Genomic DNA, 25,896 nt, shown 5'->3' with positions numbered 1-25,896 from the left:
ACTGTGCCCATGGAGAGTTATATGGAGGAAGAAACATCTGGTTTATTTCAGTGCCTAATACCATATCAAAACATTCAGTCTTTAATTTAGAAGAGATCAAACGAGAGGACTGTTTAACTTTGTTGATTATATCAGACTTCTTTGTGATAATTTATGTTTTGATTTCTGTGAGCCAGGGAGGGAAGAAGAGAGGGAGAATGTGTGTGTTTTAATCTAGATAGTTAAATGGTCAGTAGTCTCTAACAAAAGAAAAGAAAATCCAGGGAAGTTGACGTTTAGAAGTAATTCATGAAATAAGTTTCTTTGTTCCTTAGACTCAATAACATTAGCATAATAAAGATTAACTGAAATGTGCAAAAGCTTCAGTGTTTAAAACCTTAGACTCTCAGTTCCAGGGTTGGGCCTGGAGCTCTCCATTGTTTCTTTTTGTCTGAGGCTCTTTTCATTAGCCTCTGGCTTTATTGGCACCCTACTGATTGGAATGGACCATGACTGATAGGAGGAGGAGCCTCATTTGTTGCACTAAAATGAGGAATATTACCGTTTAAGCCTGGCAGAAGGTGCAGGGAGTTATTCATCATTGGCCATTTAACTGTGGGTGCCTGTGGGTTGCATGTAGAATGAGCCCTGACTTTGTTTCTGCCCTAGACTCTTAAGTCACTGCCACCTCCATTTTTAAAGTGACATTTTTCTTCTTTAAACACAATATTGGAGTCCTTTCTGACCAGAAAATAGAGAAAGAAATCTTTATTTAGAATGTTCTTTGCCAAAAAAGCCTGGCGTTTAGGATTTCTAAAACAGTCACAGTTTTTATGAACTAATGTAATTCCGTTGTGATTTGGCTATAGAATGAGTCTGCAGAGACACAGGCTGGGGGAGTGGTCTGAAAGGCTTTGGTGTGCTCGTGGTCTTCCTCCCTCCCTGAGTGTTCTCTGTGAGAGTAAAACTGGGTTTGGTTTGGTTTTGTTGGGAGGAGGTAAGGAGCACAAACATGCCATGATCAAAGTGTGGAGGTCAGAGGACAACTTACAGGAATCTATCTCTTTCCAGGTGGATCCTGGGGATCAAATTGAGCCATTCATCTGCCCTACCCATAAATAACTTTTTATTTATTTTATGTGCATTGGTGTTTGCCTGCTTGTATGTCTGTATGAGGGTGTTGGATCCTATGGAACTAGAGTTACAGATAGGTGTGAGCTGCCATGTGGGTGCTGGGAATTGAACCCTACTCCCTTTTTTAAAATGTAGATAAAGAATGAATAACAGTTCTGTGTGGTGTCACATCAAACCGCAAATGTAATGAATAAATGGTAAAAATGACTTCTATTATACACATGGAGAAACTTCTTTTGAGAAAGATACATTTTAGTATAACTTCTCCTGTTTACACCATGATTCTCAAAAGCTCACGCGTTTTGAGTATAGGATCAGAACATTCTCCTATCACTCAAAATAGTGATCATACATGACTCTGAAGTATAACTTCTGTTTTCTTTGACTTAAAGGAACTCTCACCAGCATTTGACTTACTTAGGGATTGCTTCACTGAAAGGGCAGAGTTGAAAAAATTGGCAATCCATTCACACCCAGAAAGCCATTGCCTACCTGAGCATGAGATACACTGATTCTCACCAGTCACAGAACCTTACCATGTAATTGTTCTAAAAATTCATACCATGCTATAGATTTGGAGTGAAGTGAACTATATATAACAAGCTCTTTCACTTTCTTACTTTGGTTACTGATCCCCATTACCTAAATATTAAGATGCATTCCACCATTTAAAGAATCTTCTTACTGATAAGTATTATAGCAAATTTTATCACTCTTTATGATCTGTATTGGAGCCAGGTGGTGGCGGCACATGCTTTTAATCCCAGTGCTTGGAAGGCAGAGGCAGGTGGATCACTGTGAGTTCAATGATGTTAACACAGAGAAATTGTCTTGAAAAAAACAAACAAGTCTCAACACTGGGAAGACAGACAAATGGATCCCTAAGGCTCGGCCAGCCAGAGGTCTAGGCCAAGGAGACAGCCTGTCTCCAAAAATAAGATGGACATCTCCTGAGGAACAATACCTGAGGTTGTCCTGTGGCCTCCACACACTTACATATGCGATTTAAAGTGGTGTGAGGCTTAAGGAAAACAGCTCTCTGAACAGATGAAGATAGGTTTCTTCTGTATCCCAGAATCTAATCAATATTTATATGTATAATTCAGCTATCATTTGGCTTAAAAGGGCTTATTGGGAAATGTTATCGTTTATACTATTTTCTACAGAGAAAATATTTTACTGTTTAAAATAACCCTAGACTTTTAGATTATAACCTGTTTTTATGTTCATACTATCTGAGTATTATTTCTCCTGCAGTTGTACATAAAATGTTTTATGTTAAAAAAATATTTAAAAAATAAGCCGGGCGGTGGTGCGCACGCCTTTAATCCCAGCACTCGGGAGGCAGAGCCAGGCGGATCTCTGTGAGTTCGAGGCCAGCCTGGACTACCAAGTGAGTTCCAGGAAAGGCGCAAAGCTACACAGAGAAACCCTGTCTCGAAAAACCAAAAAAAAAAAAAAATTTAAAAAATAAATAAAGCGGTATGAGAATGATGTGTACCTATCCCAGAAACTGAGAATTGTGAATATTGGTATCTACAAAGGAGAGAGCCAGGCCAAAGAAAAGGGGGAGCACAAACCAAAATAGAGGAACAAGTGAAAAGGTGGGGAGGGTAGGAAGCAGAGTGGTGACTCGGAGTTCACATGTCCTACTTCGTCTGCCCAGGTGGAGAAGTCAGGCAAGAGCTGTTAGCTCAGGAGTCCTTCACCAGCATGTGTAAACCGGGTGGTGACTAGAGAAGAGGAGGGTACTTGGGATTCTGGGGAAACCTTTGAGGAAACTGGAGAGTAAAAGAGATGGAACATAGGTAAACCTGAAGCCCAAAAGTCACTCCAGTGAGAATTCCTAGCACAGGCTCTGCCATTTCTACCATCCCTCATCACTTGTCAGCACAGCAGCGGCTTGGCAAGCTTTGAGAGTAGGAGACAGATAATGGAGAGCTCAGAATACCCTGTAAGCACCAGCACAGAAGTAGGAGCTGCCAGCTGCTACGGAGGCTGCTGTTTCTCCAGGGCTTTCACAGTTGGTTCTCACGGGTGAGGAGTGATGGTCAGCAAGGCAAACTAATCTGTGAATGCAGTTTTGTGACTATTTTCTCACTTCTCTCTTCACCATCAATGTCATCATTTTTCCTTCCTTCCTTCCCTCCCTCCCTCCCTCCCTCCCTCCCTCATCGATGCTGTATTACATGCTTTATGAAGTTAACATTGGTTGCTTATAGAAAAAGTACAAAGCCGGGCGGTGGTGGCGCACGCCTTTAATCCCAGCACTCGGGAGGCAGAGGCAGGCGGATCTCTGTGAGTTCGAGGCCAGCCTGGGCTACAGAGTGAGTTCCAGGAAAGGCGCAAAGCTACACAGAGAAACCCTGTCTTGAAAAAGCCAAAAAAAGAAAAAGAAAAAGTACAATTGACTCCTGAACATAAGAAATGAGTCACAATGATAAAGATATTGAGACATGTTTGTAGAAGTTTAGTGTCCTTTGAGAGAAAGCTTAATTTAATACACAATTATTGGAGCTAAAACAGACGAGTAACTTTTTAAAGGAGTAAGGGGTAACTATTAATCTTCTTTAGCTAGCTTTTTAGAAGGGAAAACATAAAAAAAAAAACTGTTTTTCAAAGTTTTGTGGGGATTTTGTTTTTGTTTTTGTTTTTAACGAGGGTGGTGGCAGTGGGGGTGGTAGTGATGGTAGTGGTGGTGGTGGTGGTTACTTTGGAGACAAGGTTTCTCTGTGTAACCCTGGCTGTTCTGGAACTCACTCTGTAGACCAGGCTGATCTCAAACTCAGAGATCTGCCTGCCTCTGCCTCCTTCTGCTGGGATTAAAGGAGTGCTCCACTATGCTTGACTTAAAGACCTTTTTGATGCATAATGGCCAGGCTTCATGTGACACACTTACAACTCCAGACCTTGCAGCCTAAGTCAAGAGGATCACAAATGCAAGGTCTGAGCCTGTTGGGATCCTGATGACCTAACCTAGACTCTGACTCAAACACCAATAACAAAACGACCTAAAAGACCCTATTTTTTTTTTTTTTTAGTTTTTTTTGTGAGATTATCATTTTTATATTACTTGGATGGTATATTCTTTAAAGATTATTTACTTTTCAGATACTTTAACTTTACAATAGCTTCTTCTATTTTGAGGCAAAGACTCACTGCAAATATGGGACCTTAAAGTTGCAGTCTCGGGTTGGGGATTTAGCTCAGTGGTAGAGCGCTTGCCTAGCAAGTGCAAGGCCCTGGGTTCAGTCCTAAGCTCCAGGAAAAAAAAAAAAAAAAAAAAAAAAAAGAAAGAAAGAAAAAGAAAAAGGAAAGAAAAAAAATAAAGGCTCTTTGCTTAAAAAAAAAAAAAAAAGTTGCAGTCTCCCCTCTGCCTCCCAAGTGCTAGTCACAGTTGTGGGCTACTCTCCATGGCCTGTTAGTGCTGTGTAGCCCAGGCTGGCTTTGAACTAGGTATCCTCCTGCCTCTGCCTCCCAGGTGTTGATAATTGCAGGGGTGCACCCATACCCAACCTCACGTCTTCATTAGAAACTTTCCGACAACAATAATTAAGAACTATATATCTGTGTTATTCCTCTCACATTTGAAATTGTATAATATTTTTTGTCCTAGTTTGAAAACTGAAGCTACTTTGGTGTCTGGTGACAAGAACAGTTTGATGAAAGTGTTTTCACTGTGAGCCTTGGAGTAGGGTGACCAAGATCACAGAGACATCTTCATGAATGGGTTTGTATTTTCACTGCTATCTAACACGTGTGTATCTCTTATTTTTCTGGTTAGATTTATTCTCCTGACCACACAAGCAGTAGTTTTCCATCCAACCCATCAACACCAGTGGGATCTCCTTCACCTCTCACAGGTGAGTTTCTTTTATTCATGGTATATACAAGTCTTCTACTTGAAAATAATTCTGATTCAACAACATTTCAGTAAAATCCTATTTAAATTATGAAAAAATCATTTTGACAATAAATATCAGAAACTGTCCCTGGAGTTCATTTTGAAGAAATATTGAAATATTTGCTCATCTTGAATTATTTATGCGTAATCATCCTAGGTTCTTAAATAATCTGTGTTAGTTTCCAATACCCATTATTGTAACTTAGATAACTTCTTTGAGACTACTAGGTTGTAATTACACGTTTTTATATGAAAACTTACCAGGGGACTGCATAGTTTTCTGTTGAGAAAAAGACTATGCTGTGGATGAGCAGCATTAGTGGAGCTGCTGAAATGGTTCAGTTTCTTTTCCTTTCTCCTGATTTTGAACATTAATTTTGACAAGTTCTAGAACTATCCTATGGAATGAATTTGTTGAGATACTATAATTATAAATGGTAATTTTTATTAGTATTAAATAAAGTCATGAAAATATCATTCAAGCAATAATTTTAAAACCGTACCCATATTTTTCTAAGCAACATTTGGAAGGGAGGGACTTGCTGAAGAAAAGTATGTTTGTTTTGAAGAGGAGACATTATTAGACAACTGGGTGGAATCACCACATCCTCCCCAGCATTTGGCCTCAGCAGCGGCTCTGCTTTCCTGTCTAGCCACGGTTAGACAGTGGTAGTTTCCTTTAAGCACTCTTGTGTTGTGCAGGGTCCCTTGAAGTCAGGACTCTTATTGTCTGTCACCTGTGCTTTGTTAGTCCTGGGTCTCTGCTCAGCCACATTCCAGGGGGGACATGCTGAGCTGCAGCAGCTGCTCTTGCCTAGTAGCAGGCTAGGCCACTTTTTCAAAGACATGGCTTCAGCTGTCTAGGAAATGTGAAGCAGCTGTTGCTCACTTAAGCAAGATGATGAAAGACCCATTGACTTAGAGTTGTTTAACAGAGCTGAAGTTACAGGGAGAATGATGTCACTTAGCCCTGCTCTCTATCTTGGCACTGTTTTACCAAAATCCTTGGCATAATTTTTGCCACAGCCTGTTTTTGCACTTTGTCATCTGATGTGTCCATGTCTGCCTTTACTGGAGGGGAGCCTGGTGCTCAGTGTCTAAGAAGGTGTGAGTGAAACAGACTGGTTCAAGTCTGAGGTCTCCTCCATTGTTAAGTGAGGTTTAACTAGTCCTAGTCTTTTTCTCTATAACTCAGATAACTACTCAAAATGTAGACTACTGGTTATATGATGTTTGGTAGGCCTGTTTTGAATTTAGCAGTCATAGAGAACCATTTTCACATAATGCTACTGAAACACCAAGTTAGATTGTATTTATAAAGGCGTGTCTCTCCTGTCTTTTCTCGTCTTTACTTCCCTTGCATACGTGAATACCCACACTATGGTAGAGCAGAGACGGGGAGGAAGGAAAAGCACTGTGATAAATGTTCATAGTCACAAGAAAAGGAAACAGCAAACCAGAGCTCCTGTTTGTACAGATTGCTTTGTACTTTATGTGGCCTTGATGTGGTATCTGGAATAAGTGGGTTGTCCACAGTTAGCCCTGTTCCCTATGCCTGACCATCAGTCTGACTTAGCACAGGATCTGTGAGGACAGACACACAGGCAACAGACCCTCCCTCACAGGCAGCTTCATGGCTGTCATTCTTGAGTAAATCCATCTCATCTTCCTCCAGAAATTTCCACTCCAGGAGCATACATTTTTATCTCAAGTACTTGTGAGGATGCTTCTAAGACATTGTGCTTATTAAGAAGCTTGGGATGAAAGGAAAAGGAACTCTGATCCCTTCTAGCTTGAACATTAAGAGCATTTGTTGGAGGTGGGGGTGATCATTGAGACAGAATGTTACTACATATGTAGCTTGGCTAATCTGAAACTTGCTGTGTAGCCCAAGATGGCCTTGAACTCAGATCTGTCTGCCTCTGCCTCCCAAGTGCTGGGATTAAAGGTGTGTGAGCATTTGTTCTTAGGTAACAAGAAGCCCATAGCAGGCTAGCTGTGAATCTGCATATCAGAGCCCCTGCTCTACCTCCTAGCGGTTGGTTCTTTCTGACAATTGAGACACTACAAACAGTATCCAGTATAAGAAAAAAGACCGTTTTTCCCTCCATGTCTCTTAAGAAATCTTTTCTTGAAGCCTCTCCTGTCAATTTATCCTTATGTTTTATTGGCCAGCACTGGGCCTACCTCAGTTACCTGCATCTGAAGGGGACCTGCCATGTTTATCTTAGGTATTGAGATTTATCCAAAGTTGGGATAGAATTATCCTCTCATGGTATTAGAACAGAACAGGTCCATCCCTTCATCCCCTTGAACAAACTCAGGACTTTGGCATCAAGGTGAAAGAGAAATTGGCTGTGCCTACTACAGTTTAAAAAGCGACACACATTTATGTTAGGAGAATATGTTCAATATGGGAATTGGGAGGCAGATAAGAGCTAACCATTCCTTAACTTTGTTTACCTTCATTTGGGATATAGATGAAGAAGGTCTGTAATGTTAGGACCTGGTAGCAGTACTCAGAACCTCACAGTAAAAGTTGAATTTAGGTTTATGTCAGTTTAATCAAAACATTCGTGTATGTTGTCTGGGAGCATGCCTCAGTGTTAAATCACTTGCCTGACTTCACTAAGTTTTTAGATGAGTTGTGAAAATACAGCCACAGATTGAGTTGTGGTCAGGTTAGGGCACAGGTTTTATGAAGAGAATTTGAATAGGAGGAGTATTTTTGTGAGTATAAAGGAAAGAGTGCAGCACAAATCTGGATATTAGAAAGTGGCTGCCCTCCTCATCTAGTCATGTGTCGAAAGGGTGACTGGAGTATATTGTGGGAAACAGTAAGCATTAGGATTCCAGTGGGGCGGGGCTGAAGGCTTGAGTTTACGGTGAGGTTACAAAGAGAAACTACTGGGGTCCTGGAGTAAGAAATAACTCAGAGCCAAGCGTTGTGTTGTACTGAGGGGGCTGGGCAGGGGCAGTGCGGGGAGTGTAACTGAAGTTTTCCTGTTCAAATCTCTCTCAGCCGCTTGGACCCAAGTAAACACACAGAGGCTTATATTAATTAAAACTGCTTGGCCATTAGCTCAGGCCTACCACTGACTAGCTCTTATACTTAAATTAACCCATAATTCTTATTTATGTTTAGCCACATGGCTTGGTACCTTTTCTCAGTTCTGCCTTCACATCTTGCTTCCTCTGTGTCTGGCTGGCGACTCCTGACTCCTCCTTCCTCTTCCCAGAGTTCTCTCTGCTTATCCTGCCTATACTATACTTCCTGCCTGGCTACTGGCCAATCAGCGTTTTATTTATCAACCAAATCAGAGCAACACACATTCACAGCATACAGAAAGACATCCCCAGCAGGGAAGGACATACAGAGAAGGCAGATGGATTTCCAGCCTGGTCTATAAAGCAAGTCCTAAGCCACCCAAGGGTACATAGTAAGACATTGTCTCAGAAACAAGAGAGAACTAATAAGTGAACTAAGGCCTAGACATGCTCTTAGCTATACAGGAGAGAGTATCCATTCTGTGTATGAACCAGTTCTACTGGGTGAAGGAAGTACTTTCTAAGTGCTGATCAGAGTAAGAGCAAATCAGAAACATGCATAAATTTAGATATGACCAAAGTCTTCCCAGAAATAATTCAGCTCTAACCCTAGTCACCACCTAGCTTGCTTCCTATAAATATGTTCAATAAATTTTAATAAGTAAATTTACTGTAATCCTTCTAAACTAAGAGCCACATTTCTAGAGTGGCTGGTTACTTTAAAAAAAAAAAAAATAGACTGCAGGACAGTTAAAGAAATTGTTTCCCACAAAGTACGTGCTCTCCCTGCGGACATGTTCAGCCACAAACATCAAGTGAGGGGCTAAGGGAAGGAACGCAGCCTATTCTAAGTCACACGAGACTTGCAGCCTTTGCGCTGTTCATTTCCTCTATTCTGTATGCAGTCGTTGGTAATTATAGGCTGGGGCACCAGTATGGTTCTAAATTTAACCTGTGTATTTTATTCTCATGCTAATTTTACAAGGAGATGAAGCTATAGCTCTATCTAGTATCAGATGCATGCTAGCTAATGTTATGGTCTGTGTCTGGAATCTGACTACCACCCCACTCAGAGGTCTCATCTATGGCTAATAAGACACCAGTATTCCAAGACTGCCAAGATTTTGGTATATTTACCATGCTTTTTTTTTTTTTTTTTAATTATTACATTGGAATCTATACACAGAGGGAGATGGTGTTAATGTTCCATTACCAGAAAGACATTTAGCTTGGAGGCATGCTTTCATATCTCTTAAGATCATCTTTATAAGGTAGATTAAGATAAAACTATTTATTTTATTTTTGTGTATACCAAAATGTATATACCATGCTAGGGATCAAACCTAGGGACTTACACATTCTAGGCAAGTATTCTACCACTGAACCACACTCCCAGCCTCCACTAACTGCCTGCTGATACTACCAGATGATGGTGCTGACTTTTGAGCTAGCTCTGCCTTGTTTAACTATTCATCATCCCCTTTGTGATCAACAACATAAAATATTAGGTGACTAGTACAGTTATAGGACCTTTGTCCACGAAGTGTAGCTCAGAATTTGTATGAAGTTCAAAGAGATGTCTATCACTGACTTAGCCCTACTAATATTCTGCTTTAACTTGTGTTGTAACAGTGTGTAGACCAATCAATAATAAAACAACAACAAAGTAAGTTTAAGTATGTGTCTTTTTTTTAATGGTTTTTTGTTATTATTTTTTACATCCCGACCACAGTTACTCCTCCCTCCTCTCCTCCTCTCCTCTCCCCCATCTTTTTTTTTTTAATATATAGTTAAATGGGTGATATTAGAGGTAGATCTTTGCATGGTTTCTCTCTCTCTGTCTGTGTCTCTCTCTCTCTCTCTCTCTCTCTCTCTCTCTCTCTCTCTCTCTCTCTCTCTCTCTCTGTGTGTGTGTGTGTGTGTGTGTGTGTACATACCTATCATGATATATACATCTGGAAGTCAGGACAACTAGCAAGAGTCAGTTCTCTTCTTCTATTATGTGGGTTTCAGGTATCAAACTCAGTTGTGAGACTTGATTACAAGCATCTTTACCCACTGAGCCATCTCGATGACCTGTTGCATGGTTTCTTTATCATTATCCAAAAAATATAAATATAAGGCTGGGGAATATAGCTTAACATGTATGAGGCTCTGGGTTCAGTCCCCAACATACATATACAGTCTTCTGAGTGCAGAATTCTCATGTGACTGATGCAGTGCATTCCTATGTACCATCATCACTAAGCTTGTGAGGAACCACAGACACTGCCTGCTTGGCAAAGCATTTGTGTGCCTGCTGACTGTCATGTCTTCAAACATTTCAGAGCACCTGATCGGATGATCTGGCTCCTGTCACAGACTGATCACATAAGACTTTGGAGGAAGATTGGACCAAAATGGTTGAAATGATTTTTTTTTTTCTGTTTTTTTCATAACAGGGTTTTTCTGTGTTTCCTTAGCTATCCTGGAACTCTGTAGACCAGGCTGGCCTACAGTGATCCACCTGCCTCTGCCTCTTGAGTGCTGGGATTAAAGGCGTGTGCTACTACCGTCTGGTTGAAATGATTTTTTGTATCAATAATTTGGGGTCTTTAGCGTATGATTATCTCCCCACCTAAACATTTTTTTAGCTGGTACACCTAGTACATTTTAGCCTTTGAAACTGCTTCATCCATGCATGGCTAGGGGCACTGTCAGAAGATGCACATGAATGTGTATACACTCTTTAAGTTGAGAAATACTACTTCATTTGGAAATGTACTCCCCAGAGGAAGAATCTCATATATATTGTGGTAACAATCAGAATAGCATTGCTGCTCAGTCGAAACCCAGCTGGGGCGTGGTGGCACGTGCCTTTAATCCCAGCACTTGGGAGGTAGAGGCAGGCAGATCTGAGTTGAAGGCCATCTTGGTCTACATAGCAAGTTTCAGGACAGCCAAGGCTACATAGGGAGACCCTGTCTCAAAGGGAAAAAAAATTGCTAGTGATAAGATGTGAGTAATTAAGCAAATCATGGTACAAACAGCAAGTATTAATGTCATCATTAATAACATTATCAAACACTGTAAAGCCATTATGGGGAAGCAAACATTTTAAAGAGATGTACATATTCAAAGATGCACATGTGTGTAGACAAAGTCTAAAGAATATACAAACATAATGCTAGCTGTGTTTTATGGACTTTTTCATGTTTAATTACCTTACTAAATTGGTATATTAAAAAGTTTTCCAATGTTTTGTGCTTATAAGTTGCTAATATTATGCTGAATGGTAAACAAGCTTTCCATTATTTGTTTATTATTACTGAGTATTTTACCCTTTCCTTAACATCACCAAGACATTGAATTCATCCATACATATGAATACTTTTTGATGTAACAGGTACCAGTCAGTGGCCCAGAGCTGGAGGGCAAGCACCTTCATCCCCAAGCTATGAAAACTCACTTCACTCCCTGGTAAGAGCCTCTACTGTCTTTTCAGCTGTTACAGACTTTTGCTTTAGGGTTCAGAGGGTTTTTGTTAGTAGTGGTTTTGCTATTGTTGTTTCTAAGTCTTATATAACAGTAAAGAAACAGTAGGATAGCATTACTCACGAATTCTTTGCTAACAGATGACCCGATTTAGTAGACAATATGATACTTTAGGTGTCCTTATTGTCATCTGTTTTTTTGGGACATAAGACTTATATAGACAAATGGAATTAAAGGAGTACTGAAGGACTTTTGTTTCTTTGAAAAATATAAGACTTAATTTTTCTACTGTCAATGTTTATGTGTGAGAGGAAATTTATTTTTAAAAAGACAAATCAAATCCATTGATTCAAAATCATGTGTTGTTTATTATATTTATATTATACTTTTAATTGATATGAATTTTTATTATAAAAGTATTTCTGGTATCGTCTTATAATAAAAACGTACATATCGCACAAGCACAACATGGCTTGCCAGACAGATAGGACTAGTCCTCCAAGGTGAAGAATTTGTGGTAGAGTGTTCACTACTGTTGCTTTTGTGTGCTTACATTTGTAACCCAGAATCACAAAGTGTAATAAAAATAAACAAATGAGTGCGATCTGGTGATATGCTAAGTCACACTATCATTCAGTAATTCTAGGTTGCAAACAGAAACACACTTTTTCTGTGCCTAACAAAATATTTTAAGTTGAGGAGAAGTTGTCTTCTCACATATTTTGCAAGCAAATCCAAGCAGTGTGTGCTGTTTAAATGCTAACCTTGTGAGTCCCTGTTAAATCCCAGCCTTTTCAGAACTTAATACAAGTAGACCTTGCAGATCTCCACATTAACTTTACTAACAGGTTATGCCAACAAGCACATCAGCTATTTCCTCATCTCTTTTGGAGTTAATCTTAACCTGTGCTTTGCCTCCTGTTCTGTCTTGACTTTGCCAGAAAAATCGAGTTGAGCAGCAACTTCACGAGCATTTGCAAGATGCAATGTCCTTCTTAAAGGATGTCTGTGAGGTACTATTTCTTTTAGATGGTGCCTTTTTCTGTGTGTTTAAATTATTTAAACGTCCCTTATCCATTTAAAATTATCAAGCTGTACAGACTCCAGCGTCTTTTAAAAATCAAACAGATGAGCATTGCAGCTCTTGTAGCAGTGCTAGAAGTAGATGTGTCTGTTGAGAATGGCTTCTTTTAAGAGCTCTACTGGCATGTGCTTTTGGTTTTCAGAATCCTAATGTGTTTGTGTATAAGGCATGTGTGACCTGGGCAGTAGATGTCTTTTCTTCAGTTTTGTTAAAGAGCTTATCTGGGGCGGTGGTGGTGCACGCCTTTAATCTCAGCACTCGGGAGGCAGAGGCAGGCGGATCTCTATGAGTTCAAGGCCAGCCTGGGCTACAGAGTTCCAGGAAAGGTGCAAAGCTACACAGAGAAACCCTGTCTTGAAAAACCAAAAAAAAAAAAAGCTTATCTGATGTGTACACTATTGAAGATAAGGTGTGTTCTTCTCACCTAAAACTTAAAAACTAAGTAGATTTGAGAGCCTTTCCCCAAATTGACATCATCCAAAGATCATGTTAAAGTACAGTTTGTCCCTTTCTATCAGCTGTAATTGAGTATTGACATAGTAGCCTTCATTTATTATAGAAACTAAAAGAAATAACCTGATAGGTTGATAAATTCGTCTTATAAAGCAGTGACTGAAGATAGCTGCCTTTGTTGTTGTTGATTTGAAGTGCAGGTAGTCACTTTTGAAGCAAGTTAATACTGCATTGCACTTGCTGCCTTCCAGATATCCCTGAATAGGAGATGTAGAAGCTTAGTAAATTGAGTAGATACCAGCAGTAACCACCCTGTGTTGTTTTGATTCCTACAGCAGTCTCGAATGGAGGACCGTTTAGACAGACTGGATGATGCTATCCATGTGCTGCGGAACCATGCAGTTGGACCTTCTACCAGTCTGCCTACTAGCCACAGTGATATACACAGTTTATTGGGACCATCCCATAATGCACCAATTGGAAATCTCAGTTCAAACTATGGAGGATCAAACCTTGTTACAAACAGTCGATCAGCTTCAATGGTAAATGATGCTCATCTGTGTGCAATAACTCCTATTATCCTAATTATTTTTCATGAAATTTTGGAGGAAAGGGTTAGAGGAGCATCTCTTTTCTTGAATGGAATGTTAAAAGGAGCCTTTTAAAATTTCCATTATTGGCAACCATCTGTCAAATTCTGCTGTGGCCACATGCAAAAAGAAGAAACTTTCTACAGAGATCTGTTAGCTTCAGCCTGATCTTTTTTCCAGATACATACTCATTGGAATGACAGCGTATGCCTTGGGTAGTGGGTAGGAAGAATGAATAGCGTAGCCTGTAAAGCAAGACTGAGTTTTAAAGGCCCTAGTCTAGCTGGGACCAGTGTCAGAGGCCTGACATCTCAGCTATTTCAGAGGCTGAGCTAGGAGAAGAGCAAGGTCAAGGGCAGCTTGGGGAACCTAGTAAGACCCTGTTTCAAAGTAAAAAGGTGGCTGGAGATGTGGCTCAATGATTGAGCACTTCTGTAGCATGTATGAGGTCCTAGGTTCAGTTTTAGGTTCATGTACCTAAACGTTTGTAGGTTCATGTACCACTGTTTAGGGGAAAAAACGAAAACAAAACAACCTAGTCTAGGAAGAAATTTTTCTAATTCAGAAAACTTTTCTAGACTAGAAAAGTTGTTTGTTATGATCTAGAACTTGCCTTTAATAGCAAAAATTTAAAAAGTGAAACTTTTTAATTTATACAGGTCCAGATTTAACCTTTTTTCCAAATCAAGAAAAAAAATTGGGATAAAGGAGCAACTAGAATGATTGTTAGGGAATAAGCAAAGGAAACTCTTTTAGACTGATCCATCTTTTAAAAACATGGTGATTCTTTAGAAAGGAAGAATAGACTTCTAAAGCTGTGTACATAAAATGAATTATGATTTTTCATCCTTACATTTCATCTTACATTATTTTTCATTCAAATTGTCTTTTAAAGATTCATTTTGAATCTGCTGTGTGACTGATACCATATGTTTGCATGTTTATTGCATGGTTTTTTTTTTTTTTGTTTTTTTTTTTTGGTTTTTCGAGACAGGGTTTCTCTGTGTAGCTTTGCGCCTTTCCTGGGACTCACTTGGTAGCCCAGGCTGGCCTCGAACTCACAGAGATCCGCCTGGCTCTGCCTCCCGAGTGCTGGGATTAAAGGCGTGCGCCACCACCGCCCGGCTATTGCATGGTTTTTAAAGTTCACTGCATGCTACAAAATATTTTCCTATGAAACAGATTTCAGGCTATAAGCCATGTGATCAAGGCTAAAACTCTCCTATCGCCACAGTAATTAAGTACCCCAATGCTGATGGCCTGATTTCTGTAAAATGGTATTGGTTCCAGGTCTTCACATTTGCATGTCCACAGAATGCAGCAAACAGCCACCTGGTCTCTATCTCAGTATTTCCACCTCATGTTTTAGCAGTTAGAGATGTTTTTTTTTTTTTTTTTTTTTTTTTTGGTTTTTCGAGACAGGGTTTCTCTGTGTAGCTTTGCGCCTTTCCTGGAACTCGCTTTGGAGACCAGGCTGGCCTCGAACTCACAGAGATCCGCCTGGCTCTGCCTGAGATGTTGTTTTTTGTCTTGTGTGTTTTGGTTTGTGTGTCAGGAAATCTTGAATTTTAACCACCTTCTAAATTAGTTTTTGCTGATAAACTAATATGAAGACATTTATTAATTATTAAACTCAGATATGAATTGTCTTGACTGTGACTATTAGAAATATTTTAGTAGAGCCAGGCTTGGTAGCACATGCCTTTGATTCCAGCACTTGAGAGGTAGAGGAGGCATGTGGTTCTCTGATTTTAAAGCCAGCTAGTGTTACATAGAGAAAACTTGTCTCAAAAAAAAAAAATTGTAGTGGTCTAATTAGACTAGTAACATGGCATTTTGCAACTATAGATATAGAAAATCAGATTACTAACAAGTTGCTGATATGTTACTTACCTTTATTTCTAGCAGAATGACTTGAAAATCATGTTTTTAAATCTCAGGTTGGCCTTTGAAGCATTTCCAATTTGTATTCCCCCTTTTTTTTTTTTTTCCCAGAGCTGAGGACTGAACCCAGGGCCTTGCACTTGCTAGGCAAGCGCTCTACCACTGAGCTAAGTCCCCAACCCCTGTATTCCCTCTTAAGCTTTTTACTTTTTGCTATTACTAGCACTCACTTTGTAGCCCCTGCTGGCATCGAACTCACAGAGGTCTGCATGCATAGAGAAAAAGCCTCATAGTGTTCTGAAAAAAGGGATCTCATAAAAAGTAGTGTGACTCTGACTCTGTAAGAGCAGCAACATCCAGGCCACAGCAGTTAAGCCCAAGCTGTTTTCAGTGTGTATCAAGACCTTTTCAGTTCTCACGTCTTTAGAGGGCACATGGTGGTTAAGTTGCCACCTCCTGCCTACCTTCTCCACCCTATCTATAAACAGTCCATAGTATGCTAGTTGTAGAGATGACGCATTGCTACAGACTTATACTCAGAAAGGATCTGAGAGGATCTGACCCCCTCTGGTGAGCCAGTGTTTGTCTCTCATCCGTCCAAGGGCAAACCAAAAGATGGAGTAGATAGGTGATCACAGGAAGGTTCAACTTTCCTTGCTCATGTGCTCAGTACCCAACCTTGTTCTCACAGGATGTATGATTTAGGGACACATGTTTGTATCTGTTTCATTCGGCTTCAAGAGTTAATCTCTTTATTGTCCTTCATGACCATATATTCTAACTGACTGAAAAGAAAAAAAAAAATGTGGTTTCATATTCTAAAACTATTTTCCCTTTTTATCATAAATGTGAATACTTTTTAACATTAGTTAATATTTGTATTTGATCTCTAAAAATAGTTGTTTATAAAATGACCACAGAAGTAGTCAGTTTATTATAGGATTTTATGAGACAGTCTTCCTCAAAAAATTTTATTTTCATCACTTTGGGTGGTTGGTTGGTTTTGGTTTTTCCAAACAGGGTTTCTCTTTGTAGTTCTGGCTGTCCTGGAATTCACTTTGTAGACCAGGCTGGCCTCTAACTCAGAGATCACCTGCTTCTGCCTCCCAATTAAAGGTGTGTACCATCACCACCTGGCCATCACTCCATTTATAACTTAAAGAGTAAAGTTACTCTGTTAGACACACATGTCTTCAGGAACTCACCAGAACATTTAAATAGTATTTGTTTGTTGGGTGAGTTTATTCTAAGGACATTACTGTAGATGAGTATCCAGACTGTAGGTTTAAACATGATACTAGTTTCTTTCCTAGCATTTGGAAAAGATTTGACTCATGCTCTGTATGAAGGGAAAGATGGAAGGCATAGCAGCCGTCTTCTGCTTTGCATCCTGCATAAAATCTGTCACACTCTTTGACTCTGGGGAGAATAAGGATTGAGTCTAGGGTATGTTTAGTAATACTGAGCTCTACCCCCGTCCATACAACGACACAATCTGACGTTGTAAAACAAAGCAGCCTTTGACATATGGGGAAAAAAATGAACACAGCTAAATTCCAGTATCATTTATTTACAGAAATAAGTGCCTTTATTTAAAAAAAAAAAAAAAAAAAAGAAGACAAGATTTATCCACAGGCCTGCTTTGTCAGTTCCTTACTTTGATGATAAATTGACTTACCAATATATAAAATGGAGGTTGGCATGGTTTCCTTTTAGGTTTTGTTTTGTTCTTCTTTGCTTTCCTTTTTCTTGGAGTTTTTGTTTTGTTTGTTTGTTTGATTTTTAGGTGGGCTGCTCACTGTGTAGCCTTGGCTGCCCTGGAATTCACTATGTAGACTGGGCTGGTGCTGGCTTTGAACTCAGAGATCCTGCTTCTGCCTCCCAAGTGCTGGAATTAAAGATGTGTGCTACCATGATAAGCTGTTTTAATAACTACTTTGGGAGTTTTGTAGAAGTAGTTTTAAGTATTTAAGATGAGCCAAGATGTGCTGAAATGGATCAAAAAGTTGATGGGAATCTGCATCTCAACAAAGTGGGAACAGTAGCTCATCTCTCAGGCCTTCAAAGCAAATAGATCAGTGAACAAGATTACCATTAGTATAAAGTCTGTATGGATAGTTTAAGCCATTGTTCTTTGTCAGCAAAGTAGTTCTTCTGTTAAGAACCTTTGCCTTCTCTAAGCCCAGTGGTAATGGTGGTGGTGTACACCTTTAATCCCAGCACTCAGGAGGCAGAGGCAGGCGATCTCTGTAAATTCAAGGCCAGCCTGGTCTACAGAGTGAGTTCCTCAACAGCTAAAGCTACACAGAGAAATCCTGTGGGGGGGTGGGGGTTGGGGGGACCTGTGTTCAGCAAGGTAGCATCTTGCCAGTGCCTGTGTCCTTCACAAAACATTAAGACAGTGATTTCGACTGCAGGTGCAGACCATGCCAAGAGAGATAGAGATTGTGTTTGTTTGCCAGCGAAGCTTGATGCCAGTCCTAAAAAAGTTAATGAAATGAGCAAGGTGCCTCTGTGGCATTTGTCAGCAGACAACACAAGGCTGAAGACTTGAGTTCAATTCTCTGAACCCACATAGAAATGAGAGAAATTATTTCACAGAGTTGTCCCCTGACCTCTACCCATATACGGTGTTGTGTAGTAATAATAAACAACATTTTTTAAAATTCTTAAAAGGTCTTTGATGGTACAGAATGAAATTCTCTCCATAGATATCTTACTTTTATTGTTTTATAGAAGTTTATATAGATTTTTTTAAAATTATTTTTGGTATTGCTTGAGGGTTTTGGTGTCAAGAAAATATAATAAAATTTTATTCAGAGTTTTCTTAGCCTTTTGTCACTTAACTAAAATAATTTGGAATCTTTGTATGGGGCAAATTGGCTGCACATGTTTGCACATGCATGTATACCTAAGTCAAAAGACAACATTGGGTATCATTTATTTCGTTAGTAAGTTTTGGTTTTTCAAGACAGGGTTTCTCTATGTAGCCCTGGCTGTCCTGGAAATCACTCGGTAGACCAGGCTGGCCAGGAACTCAGAAAGATCCCCCTGCCTCTGCCTCCCGGGTGCTGGGATTAAAGGTGTGCACCACCCTACCTGGCTTTCTTAATCACTGGCCACCTTTTGTTTGAGACAGGCTCTCTTTTTGGTGTGAAACTTGACCATACAGATCAGGCTGGCTGGCCAGCAGCTCCAGCAATCCTCTTGTCCCTGCCTCCTGTCAGTAGGACTGTGTGTCTGTCCTGCCACAGCTTCCTGTGTGGGTTCTGGGGAATCTAACCTCAGAGCCTCAAATTTGCAAGGCCAAGTGAGCAGGCTTCTCAGCCCTCCTAACTTTAAATATTCTTGTTTTCCCTTTTGGACAGGAGTTAATTCTAGTATGGGCTTCCATACTATAGAAAATTATGTGTCTAGGTTTCATCTAAATAAAAGAATTATAACCACTCCACCTGTTTTAGTCCATTTTTCCCCTAAATGGAAATTCTGATTTTTTTGTTTTCAGTTTAGATAGTGTTTTTAAATTTAGAAATAATTTAGAATTTTTGGAAAATAATAGAAATTATACACTTAAGGAAATGTAAAGATTAAGGAAACAACAAATGGGTTAAACCAACAGAGTATTTTAAGACAGTATTTAAAGTCATGTAATTAGTCTATATATTGATAATGGTCATAGTAAAATCAGTAATATCAGCAAGTAGTACAGATGGGCTAGTTACTAGAACACAGAGAACTTCATACTGATAAATTTGAAGTCTGTTCTTTAATTCATCAACTAATTAGATTTAACATGTTTTCCATTATGAGTACTAAAGTCATTGGCCAGATTGAAAAATGAAAAGAAGTTCCTTGTAGGTTATCCACCAAAGTCAAGCTGTGCACACATTGTGAAGGCCCAGTGTACAAGACGAGTCATTCAGGAGGTTGGACCTTTTATTCTGAAGTGAGGTTCTTAGAAGATGGAAATTTAGAGCATAGCAGGCCGAGGGGTTTGCCTTCCCTGCTGCTCCCCTAGGAGTAGCAGCCTGTCAGCTGTATGCTAACGAGATGAACAATTAAAATGGTCCTATCTGGCTGGCCCACAGGCTCTGGGTGCAGACAAAGAACTGTTTATACACCTGTTGTTCATGTAGACAGCCATATCATTGTGGAGCCACAGATTAAAGGAAGGCTCTGGGAGCCAGGGTTGGCAAGGGTTAAAGAGAACTATTAAAACTGTGGAAGTCAAATTCTTCAGAAAAAGGAGAATCAAGTTACAAAGAAAAAGTTTCTGCTGACTGCATTAACATGGGAAACTCCAGACTTAAAGCTTTCTGCTAGTCTGAGACCATATTTTAAAGGTTTATGTTTTTACTACGTATGTCAATTGAAAAGTTTTTGGAGGCCAGTAATGTGAGTTCCTGTAAGAAAATAACCTTGTTTTGTTCCATTGAGGCAAAAATACTTGCTAGCATCTATATTCCAAAATAAGACACCTTGCCTTATTTCTTTCAAGGAAAAAGTAATGACCCTTTGCTGCAGAGCCTTTTGTTAGGAAGAGAGTCCGTACAGTACTTTTTATTAAGGTGCAAAAAGTTTGGTTTTCTTTTAATGGTGCTTTTGAAGCCAAAGGAAATGGGAAGTCAGCAGATGCATTGTCTCTGAACAACTCAGCTGTTACTGCTTAGGCTGGGCTTTGCTTGTGTGATGCAGACTGAATATTTGTGTATTTTGAAGTTCGTAAGGCCATTTCCTTTGGTGTTTTTTTGTTTTTGTTTTTGATAAATTCAGAATTTAGATAAAAATAGAATTAGCATCTCTTAACAAGATCTGGTGAAGTTTTAAGTGCACAAACTCACAGCAAGTTCAGCTTCTGCTTTATCTCACAGAGATTTTCTGAACTAAGTTCCTCTATGGCATTTCACCTTTAAAATAGGTCCGCACTTCAAAATAGCAGCTGTATGTTATGTTTATCCCATGTCTTTTCATAAAATGAGATCTATTTTGTGTGTGTTCATGGGGTGTGTGCGTGCCTGCACGCATGTGTCAGAAGTTAACAGCTGGTGTCTCCCCCCTGGCTCCCCACTTTATAGTATATATTGAGTCAGGGTCTCTCATTTGAACCCAGAGCTTGCCAAGTAAGCTCCTCTAGCTAGCCAGCTTGCTCTGGGAATCTTCTGCCTGTGTCTTCCTTGCCCTGAGATTACAAGCTGCTGTCATTCCCACCCAGCCTTTATGTGGGTGCTAGGGATCTGAATACCTGTCCTCAGGCTTGTATGACCTCAGCCCCTAGAATAGGATTTCCAAGTGGCCTCCTTCTCAGCAGTCAGTAGGAAGAAGGCACCAGTAAGCATTAAGGACAGACTTGACCAGGCTGTCTTATGTCAGAGTCCCATGACACTGCTGAAAGTTTCTCCTAAATCTTCTTTCTTCACTGACTGTTAGGCCAAGTTCTTCAGGAGTTTTTAGAATCTTTAATGGGGACAGGGAATCTAAAGCCCGAAATTTTAAAAGTGGGAAGAGGTTGGAAGTCTGACGTCATTTTTATGGTCCCTCTCTGCTTTAAGGTATGATTCTAATGCATGATGAAATTTACATGGTTTATGGGAAAAAAGTACAGACTTGAATATCCAAAGGGAACAGTGACAGAGTAATTCTCAGTGGTGGCTAATCCTCAGATAATTTTGTATAAAAAGTAACTAAAGAGTACATTAAAGATGAGACTAAGGGTAAAAGACAAGTATTTTAAAAGTGTGGTAGACACCTGATATACTCTAAGCAAACCCACTGCCAGATGACCCCCCCGAAACTCTGCTTTGGGTCTTTTCATTTAGCTCACAGGAAATCAAAGGATAAACCCACATGAGGATATTTATACATCTTAGGATAAAATCCACAGTCATAAAAAGATAAAAAGGTACACCAATTACTTGGAGTACTCAATGCTTGATAACTTGTTAAGACTGAAGGATCTGTTGAAAAACATTTCTCCTGTCTAATCCAGGCAGTAAACTATTTAATTAAAGCCTTAATATTCCAGTAGACAAGTCTGCTACTGTTCTTAAAATAGTGCACTATCTAATGGTTGGTGTTAATGTGCTTTTCCTTCTCATTTGGGTCAGCTACAGCTTGGGTTACGTTTTTTAAAGCTTTAGAATAAAAATGAGGATTTCCATGCCCAGGGATGCAAAGCCTTTAGTTTGCTTTAGGTTTGCATTACAGGTGAGAGGGAGGAAAAATAAGCTGCTGTATATGTGGGAAGATGCCAGTTAGATGAATACCAGTAGTACCTCCAGTGTGGGGCTGTTTGACTCAACACAAGAGCAGGTGTGTAGAGTAGGTTTGGGGGCTTATGGCTCTCTAGTCCTGTCTCTTTTAGAGTGTCTTATCTAGCTAGGATGTGGCATTCATTGGCAGCCCTTTTGGCTTTTACTAACAACACTCCATGGAATTTTAAAATTTGAAACTTAAGGATTCAAATACTTTATTGTCAAGTATTTTAAAATGTTCACTGAAATTCAGAAAAAGTAATGCCCGAAAAGAGTTGTTAAATTCAGGTGGATAGTACTGTATTCCCTATAAAATCCTGTATAAGACTTAAACAGAGCCGAGTGAAGTGGTGCAGGCCTGTAATCCTGGTTATTCAGAAGACTGAGGCAGGAGAGTCACTTGAATTAAGGAGTTCGGGGCCAGGCTGACCTATCACAAAAAGTAAATTAAAAAAAACTGGCTACTTTGTGACTTCTTTTTGTTGTTGTCTTTCACTTTAGGTTGGACCTCATCGGGAAGATTCAGTCAGTCTCAATGGTAATCATTCAGTCCTGTCTAGTACTGTTGCTGCCTCAAACACAGACCTGAACCATAAAACACCAGAAAATTACAGAGGTAACTTCTGTCATTTTTTGAGTAGTACTGTAGAGAACAATGTCCTTTGGAATCCTGTCCTGTCCATTTGAACTGATGTCTGTGGATCAGACTCTCACATAGTAGTGTTACCTGTGAATGCAGAGGGTCACTGTCTAGTGCTTATTCGGCCATCTTGGCAGAGTCACCTTAACTCTCTACTGGCTGGAGCTGGTTGAAAACCACAGTGGTGGTTTGTCTGTTCTGCTCCTGTCCTGCCTCTTGATTACTTCCTCTCATGAGTGAGCCTGCACAGTCCCTACAGTCAATGAGAAATAGATTTCTTAGTCTGTTGAGAACTTTGAATTACAATATGTTGTTTTAGAGATTCTAATAGAACTGGAGAGACATAAAATTTTTAAAGGAAAAAAAAACTGTGGTCCTTGGTACAATATAGATTTATGAAAAATGCAAATATCTAGATAAAATTGGGACTGCTGACTTCTTGACCACTAGTTTCTGACAGGTTCTTTCTGGCTCTAAATAATGTACATTCCTTTACCTCCAGAATGTTTCATACAACCTAAACCCCAAGTTTATCCTCTAGAAAGCTTTGAACCATCTTGATTGGAACATGTGAATCTAGACTTACATTTTATGTTTCTTTCCCTCTTTGTTAGGTGGCTTGCAAAATCAGTCTGGAAATGTTGTTCCAACAGAAATCAAGACTGAAAACAAAGAAAAAGATGAGAACCTTCATGAGCCTCCTTCATCAGATGACATGAAATCAGATGATGAGTCTTCCCAAAAAGACATCAAGGTCTCGTCTAGAGGTAGAACAAGGTATGTGTTAGTGTCCAGCCCTTAAATCTCACACGTTTGCCCTAGAGGGAAAAAGTTTTGGGACATTAAAGGGTGTCATGAGTTAGTAATAGCCAACTACAGTCTAGGTGCCAGGCAGTGATTTTTTTATATATATATTTACCCATCTTATCCTCCCATCTCTAAAGAGAAGGCATGTGGATGTTTGACTGAAAGTGTGATTTCACACCCCTTTGTGTCTTCGTAGAAAAAGGAACTGCTTGCCTTGTCTCAGTTGCTCAAAGTTTATAAAAAAGGCAGTGAGAGGACAGGTTCAACTGTTTGCTTTATGTCAGCCAGTAAATATTTAATCTATTAAAGAACTAAGTATATGGCAGACTCCACTGTGGTTCATGCAGGCACCAGCCTGTTGCTTATTATGTGGTATTATTGGAAACCACCGTATGCTTTGGTTTTATGTCATCTGTGGCCAGGTTTGCTTTACATTGGCAGGTTTCAGTAGTTACCACAAACGCCATTTGGCTCACAAAACAGGAAATATTTACCATTTGGCCCTTCATAGAGTAGGTTTGCTATTCCCTGATTTCAGCAGTAATTTGAGAAAAATGTAAAAATGAATAGAGTGATACTCTCAGGAAGAGTTTTCTGGAAATTAAAATTGACTTGCTTTCAAACATGAATTTAGACACATTAATACATTACTTTCAAATGATTTGTGTGTCTTCCTTAAGTTTTAGTTTTACATTAAAATTAGGTGATTTCGGGTGGGGGTGGGGGCTGGAGAGATGGCTCGGTGGTCAAGAGCACTTACTGCTCTTCCAGATGACCTGGGTTCAATTCCCAGCACCCACATGGCAGCTCACAACTGTCTGTAACTTCAGTTCCAGGGGATCTAACACCTTCACACAGACATCATGCAGGCAAAACACCAGTGCACATAAAATAAATCTTTAAAAAAAGAAAAAAGGAAATATTGCAAAAAAAAAAAAAAAAATTAGGTGATTGTAGCCTAGGCTCGTCTTGAACTCATGGTCCTCCTGCTTCAACCTTCCAAGTTGCTGGGATTACACACATGATTAGCCAAACCCAGCCAGGACTTAATGTATTTTCAGTGCATCTTATTTATGGTATATGAATCATTTGTCAACAATATATCTATCCCTTACAGGTATTGATAATTAATATGTTTTGTGTGTTATATTATAATGCAGAGGAGACTGCAATGACGGAGCTAAAGGAAACCATGACCCTTTATTCCATTTCCACCCAACAAAGAGCTCCTTTGCCCTTGGCATTCTCACAGCTTTCAAAGCCTGAATGTTTCTCTTGAGAAAAATGAATTTTTACAATGCTATGGTTTTAATATATGTCTTACTCATAGGAAGGACGTAAATGAGAAAGTAAATTCAATCGGAGAATTCCAAAACCACTTCTAGGCATCTTGACTCATAGTGCTATTATTCTGAACAAATTTTAAGAGATAATTTGTATCCTTTCTTCTCTCCATGTCCATTAGGAATCAACAGACTTTCTACTCTAAAGGGCCAGATCATCGATACTTGCAGTTTATGGGCCATGATGTCCCTGTCACAACTACTCGATTCTACTTTGTAGCACCAAATAGCCAGAAATACATATAAGCCAGTTTGTCCTTCAAAAAAAAAAATTTTCCCCCCAAATCTCCCAGTTTTTCCACCATCACATCATCAACATCAAAACTATGTTTTGAGCCCATCTGTCTTGTCTTCTGTCCCTTGTGCACCAGGTGACTGCCACAGTGCATGATGTGCTCCTGCTCCAGGTCAGGACCTTCAACACTCGGCATTTGAATCAGTTGGGGCCTGCTAAAATGCAATTTCTGGGTCTGTAGATTGGATGTAGACTTGAAAGTCTGTGTTGAACTGGTCCTGGTAACACTGGGGCTGCTGATGTGTAGATTCAATCTGTATAACAAGGTGGTAGAATTTAGTTACGTTTCTTGTTTATGAATAATTTACTTTCATAGAGAGGCCTTTATGCTAAAATGTGTGATGAAAAATGTATTAAAATTGTGGTACAACTTAACTAAATGACTGCTCAGGTGCAGTGAAGAAGGAAAGGACTACCCAGGCACAGCAGTACAGCTGTTGCTCTTGTCGAGTGGGAGTTACACTTTCCATTTTCACCTGCATACTTTATAATCTGGCACAGTCAGCAGATCTATAGCGAAGCTCATAGACACTCTTTCTACTGTTTTCCAGCAGTACCAATGAAGATGAGGATCTGAATCCAGAGCAAAAAATTGAAAGGGAGAAGGAAAGGCGGATGGCTAACAATGCCAGAGAGCGCCTGCGAGTGCGGGATATTAATGAGGCATTCAAGGAGCTTGGCCGAATGTGTCAGCTTCATTTGAAGAGTGAAAAACCTCAGACAAAACTCCTCATTCTTCATCAGGCTGTGGCAGTCATCCTTAGTCTAGAACAGCAAGTCAGAGGTAAGTCAGTCCAGCAGAGACAGACAGTCAGACATTTGTTAACTGTGCTTTGCTTAGGCAAGTTGTTTGAAAATTCTCTGAATACTGCTGTATTCAAGGACTCAGTGTCTATCTCTCACTGCTGAATTTATTTGTCTAGACCTGCACTCCTCTCTGAACCACGTTGTATTCCTTCCTCGGTGCTAGGTTTCCTCCCATGCTTTACCCTGGGGCATCTACAAATATA

The 25,896-nt window shown here is 39.7% G+C and overlaps 1 protein-coding gene across 7 annotated transcripts in view; it reads left to right on the top strand.

The window, feature by feature from the left end:
* Positions 1 to 25,896, top strand: part of Tcf12 (transcription factor 12) — a 282,155-nt gene that overhangs the window by 246,212 nt on the left and 10,047 nt on the right. For 4 of the 7 annotated variants that reach the window (XM_052713818.1, XM_052713822.1, XM_052713839.1 and 1 more), the window contains 7 exons: positions 4,898 to 4,976; positions 11,451 to 11,524; positions 12,481 to 12,552; positions 13,412 to 13,618; positions 22,303 to 22,417; positions 23,056 to 23,218; positions 25,438 to 25,670. In XM_052713818.1, coding sequence (XP_052569778.1) covers positions 4,898 to 4,976; positions 11,451 to 11,524; positions 12,481 to 12,552; positions 13,412 to 13,618; positions 22,303 to 22,417; positions 23,056 to 23,218; positions 25,438 to 25,670 — 943 coding nt within the window. The remainder of the gene's footprint in view (positions 1 to 4,897; positions 4,977 to 11,450; positions 11,525 to 12,480; positions 12,553 to 13,411; positions 13,619 to 22,302; positions 22,418 to 23,055; positions 23,219 to 25,437; positions 25,671 to 25,896) is intronic. The other 3 variants (XM_052713833.1, XM_052713858.1, XM_052713826.1) reach the window with 2 other exon arrangements.

The sequence above is a fragment of the Peromyscus californicus genome, unplaced genomic scaffold, assembly GCF_007827085.1.
Source record: "Peromyscus californicus insignis strain IS unplaced genomic scaffold, ASM782708v3 Scaffold_11__1_contigs__length_118956290, whole genome shotgun sequence".
Classification (NCBI taxonomy): Eukaryota; Metazoa; Chordata; class Mammalia; order Rodentia; family Cricetidae; genus Peromyscus; species Peromyscus californicus.
This window is presented reverse-complemented; position numbering and strand designations above follow the sequence as displayed.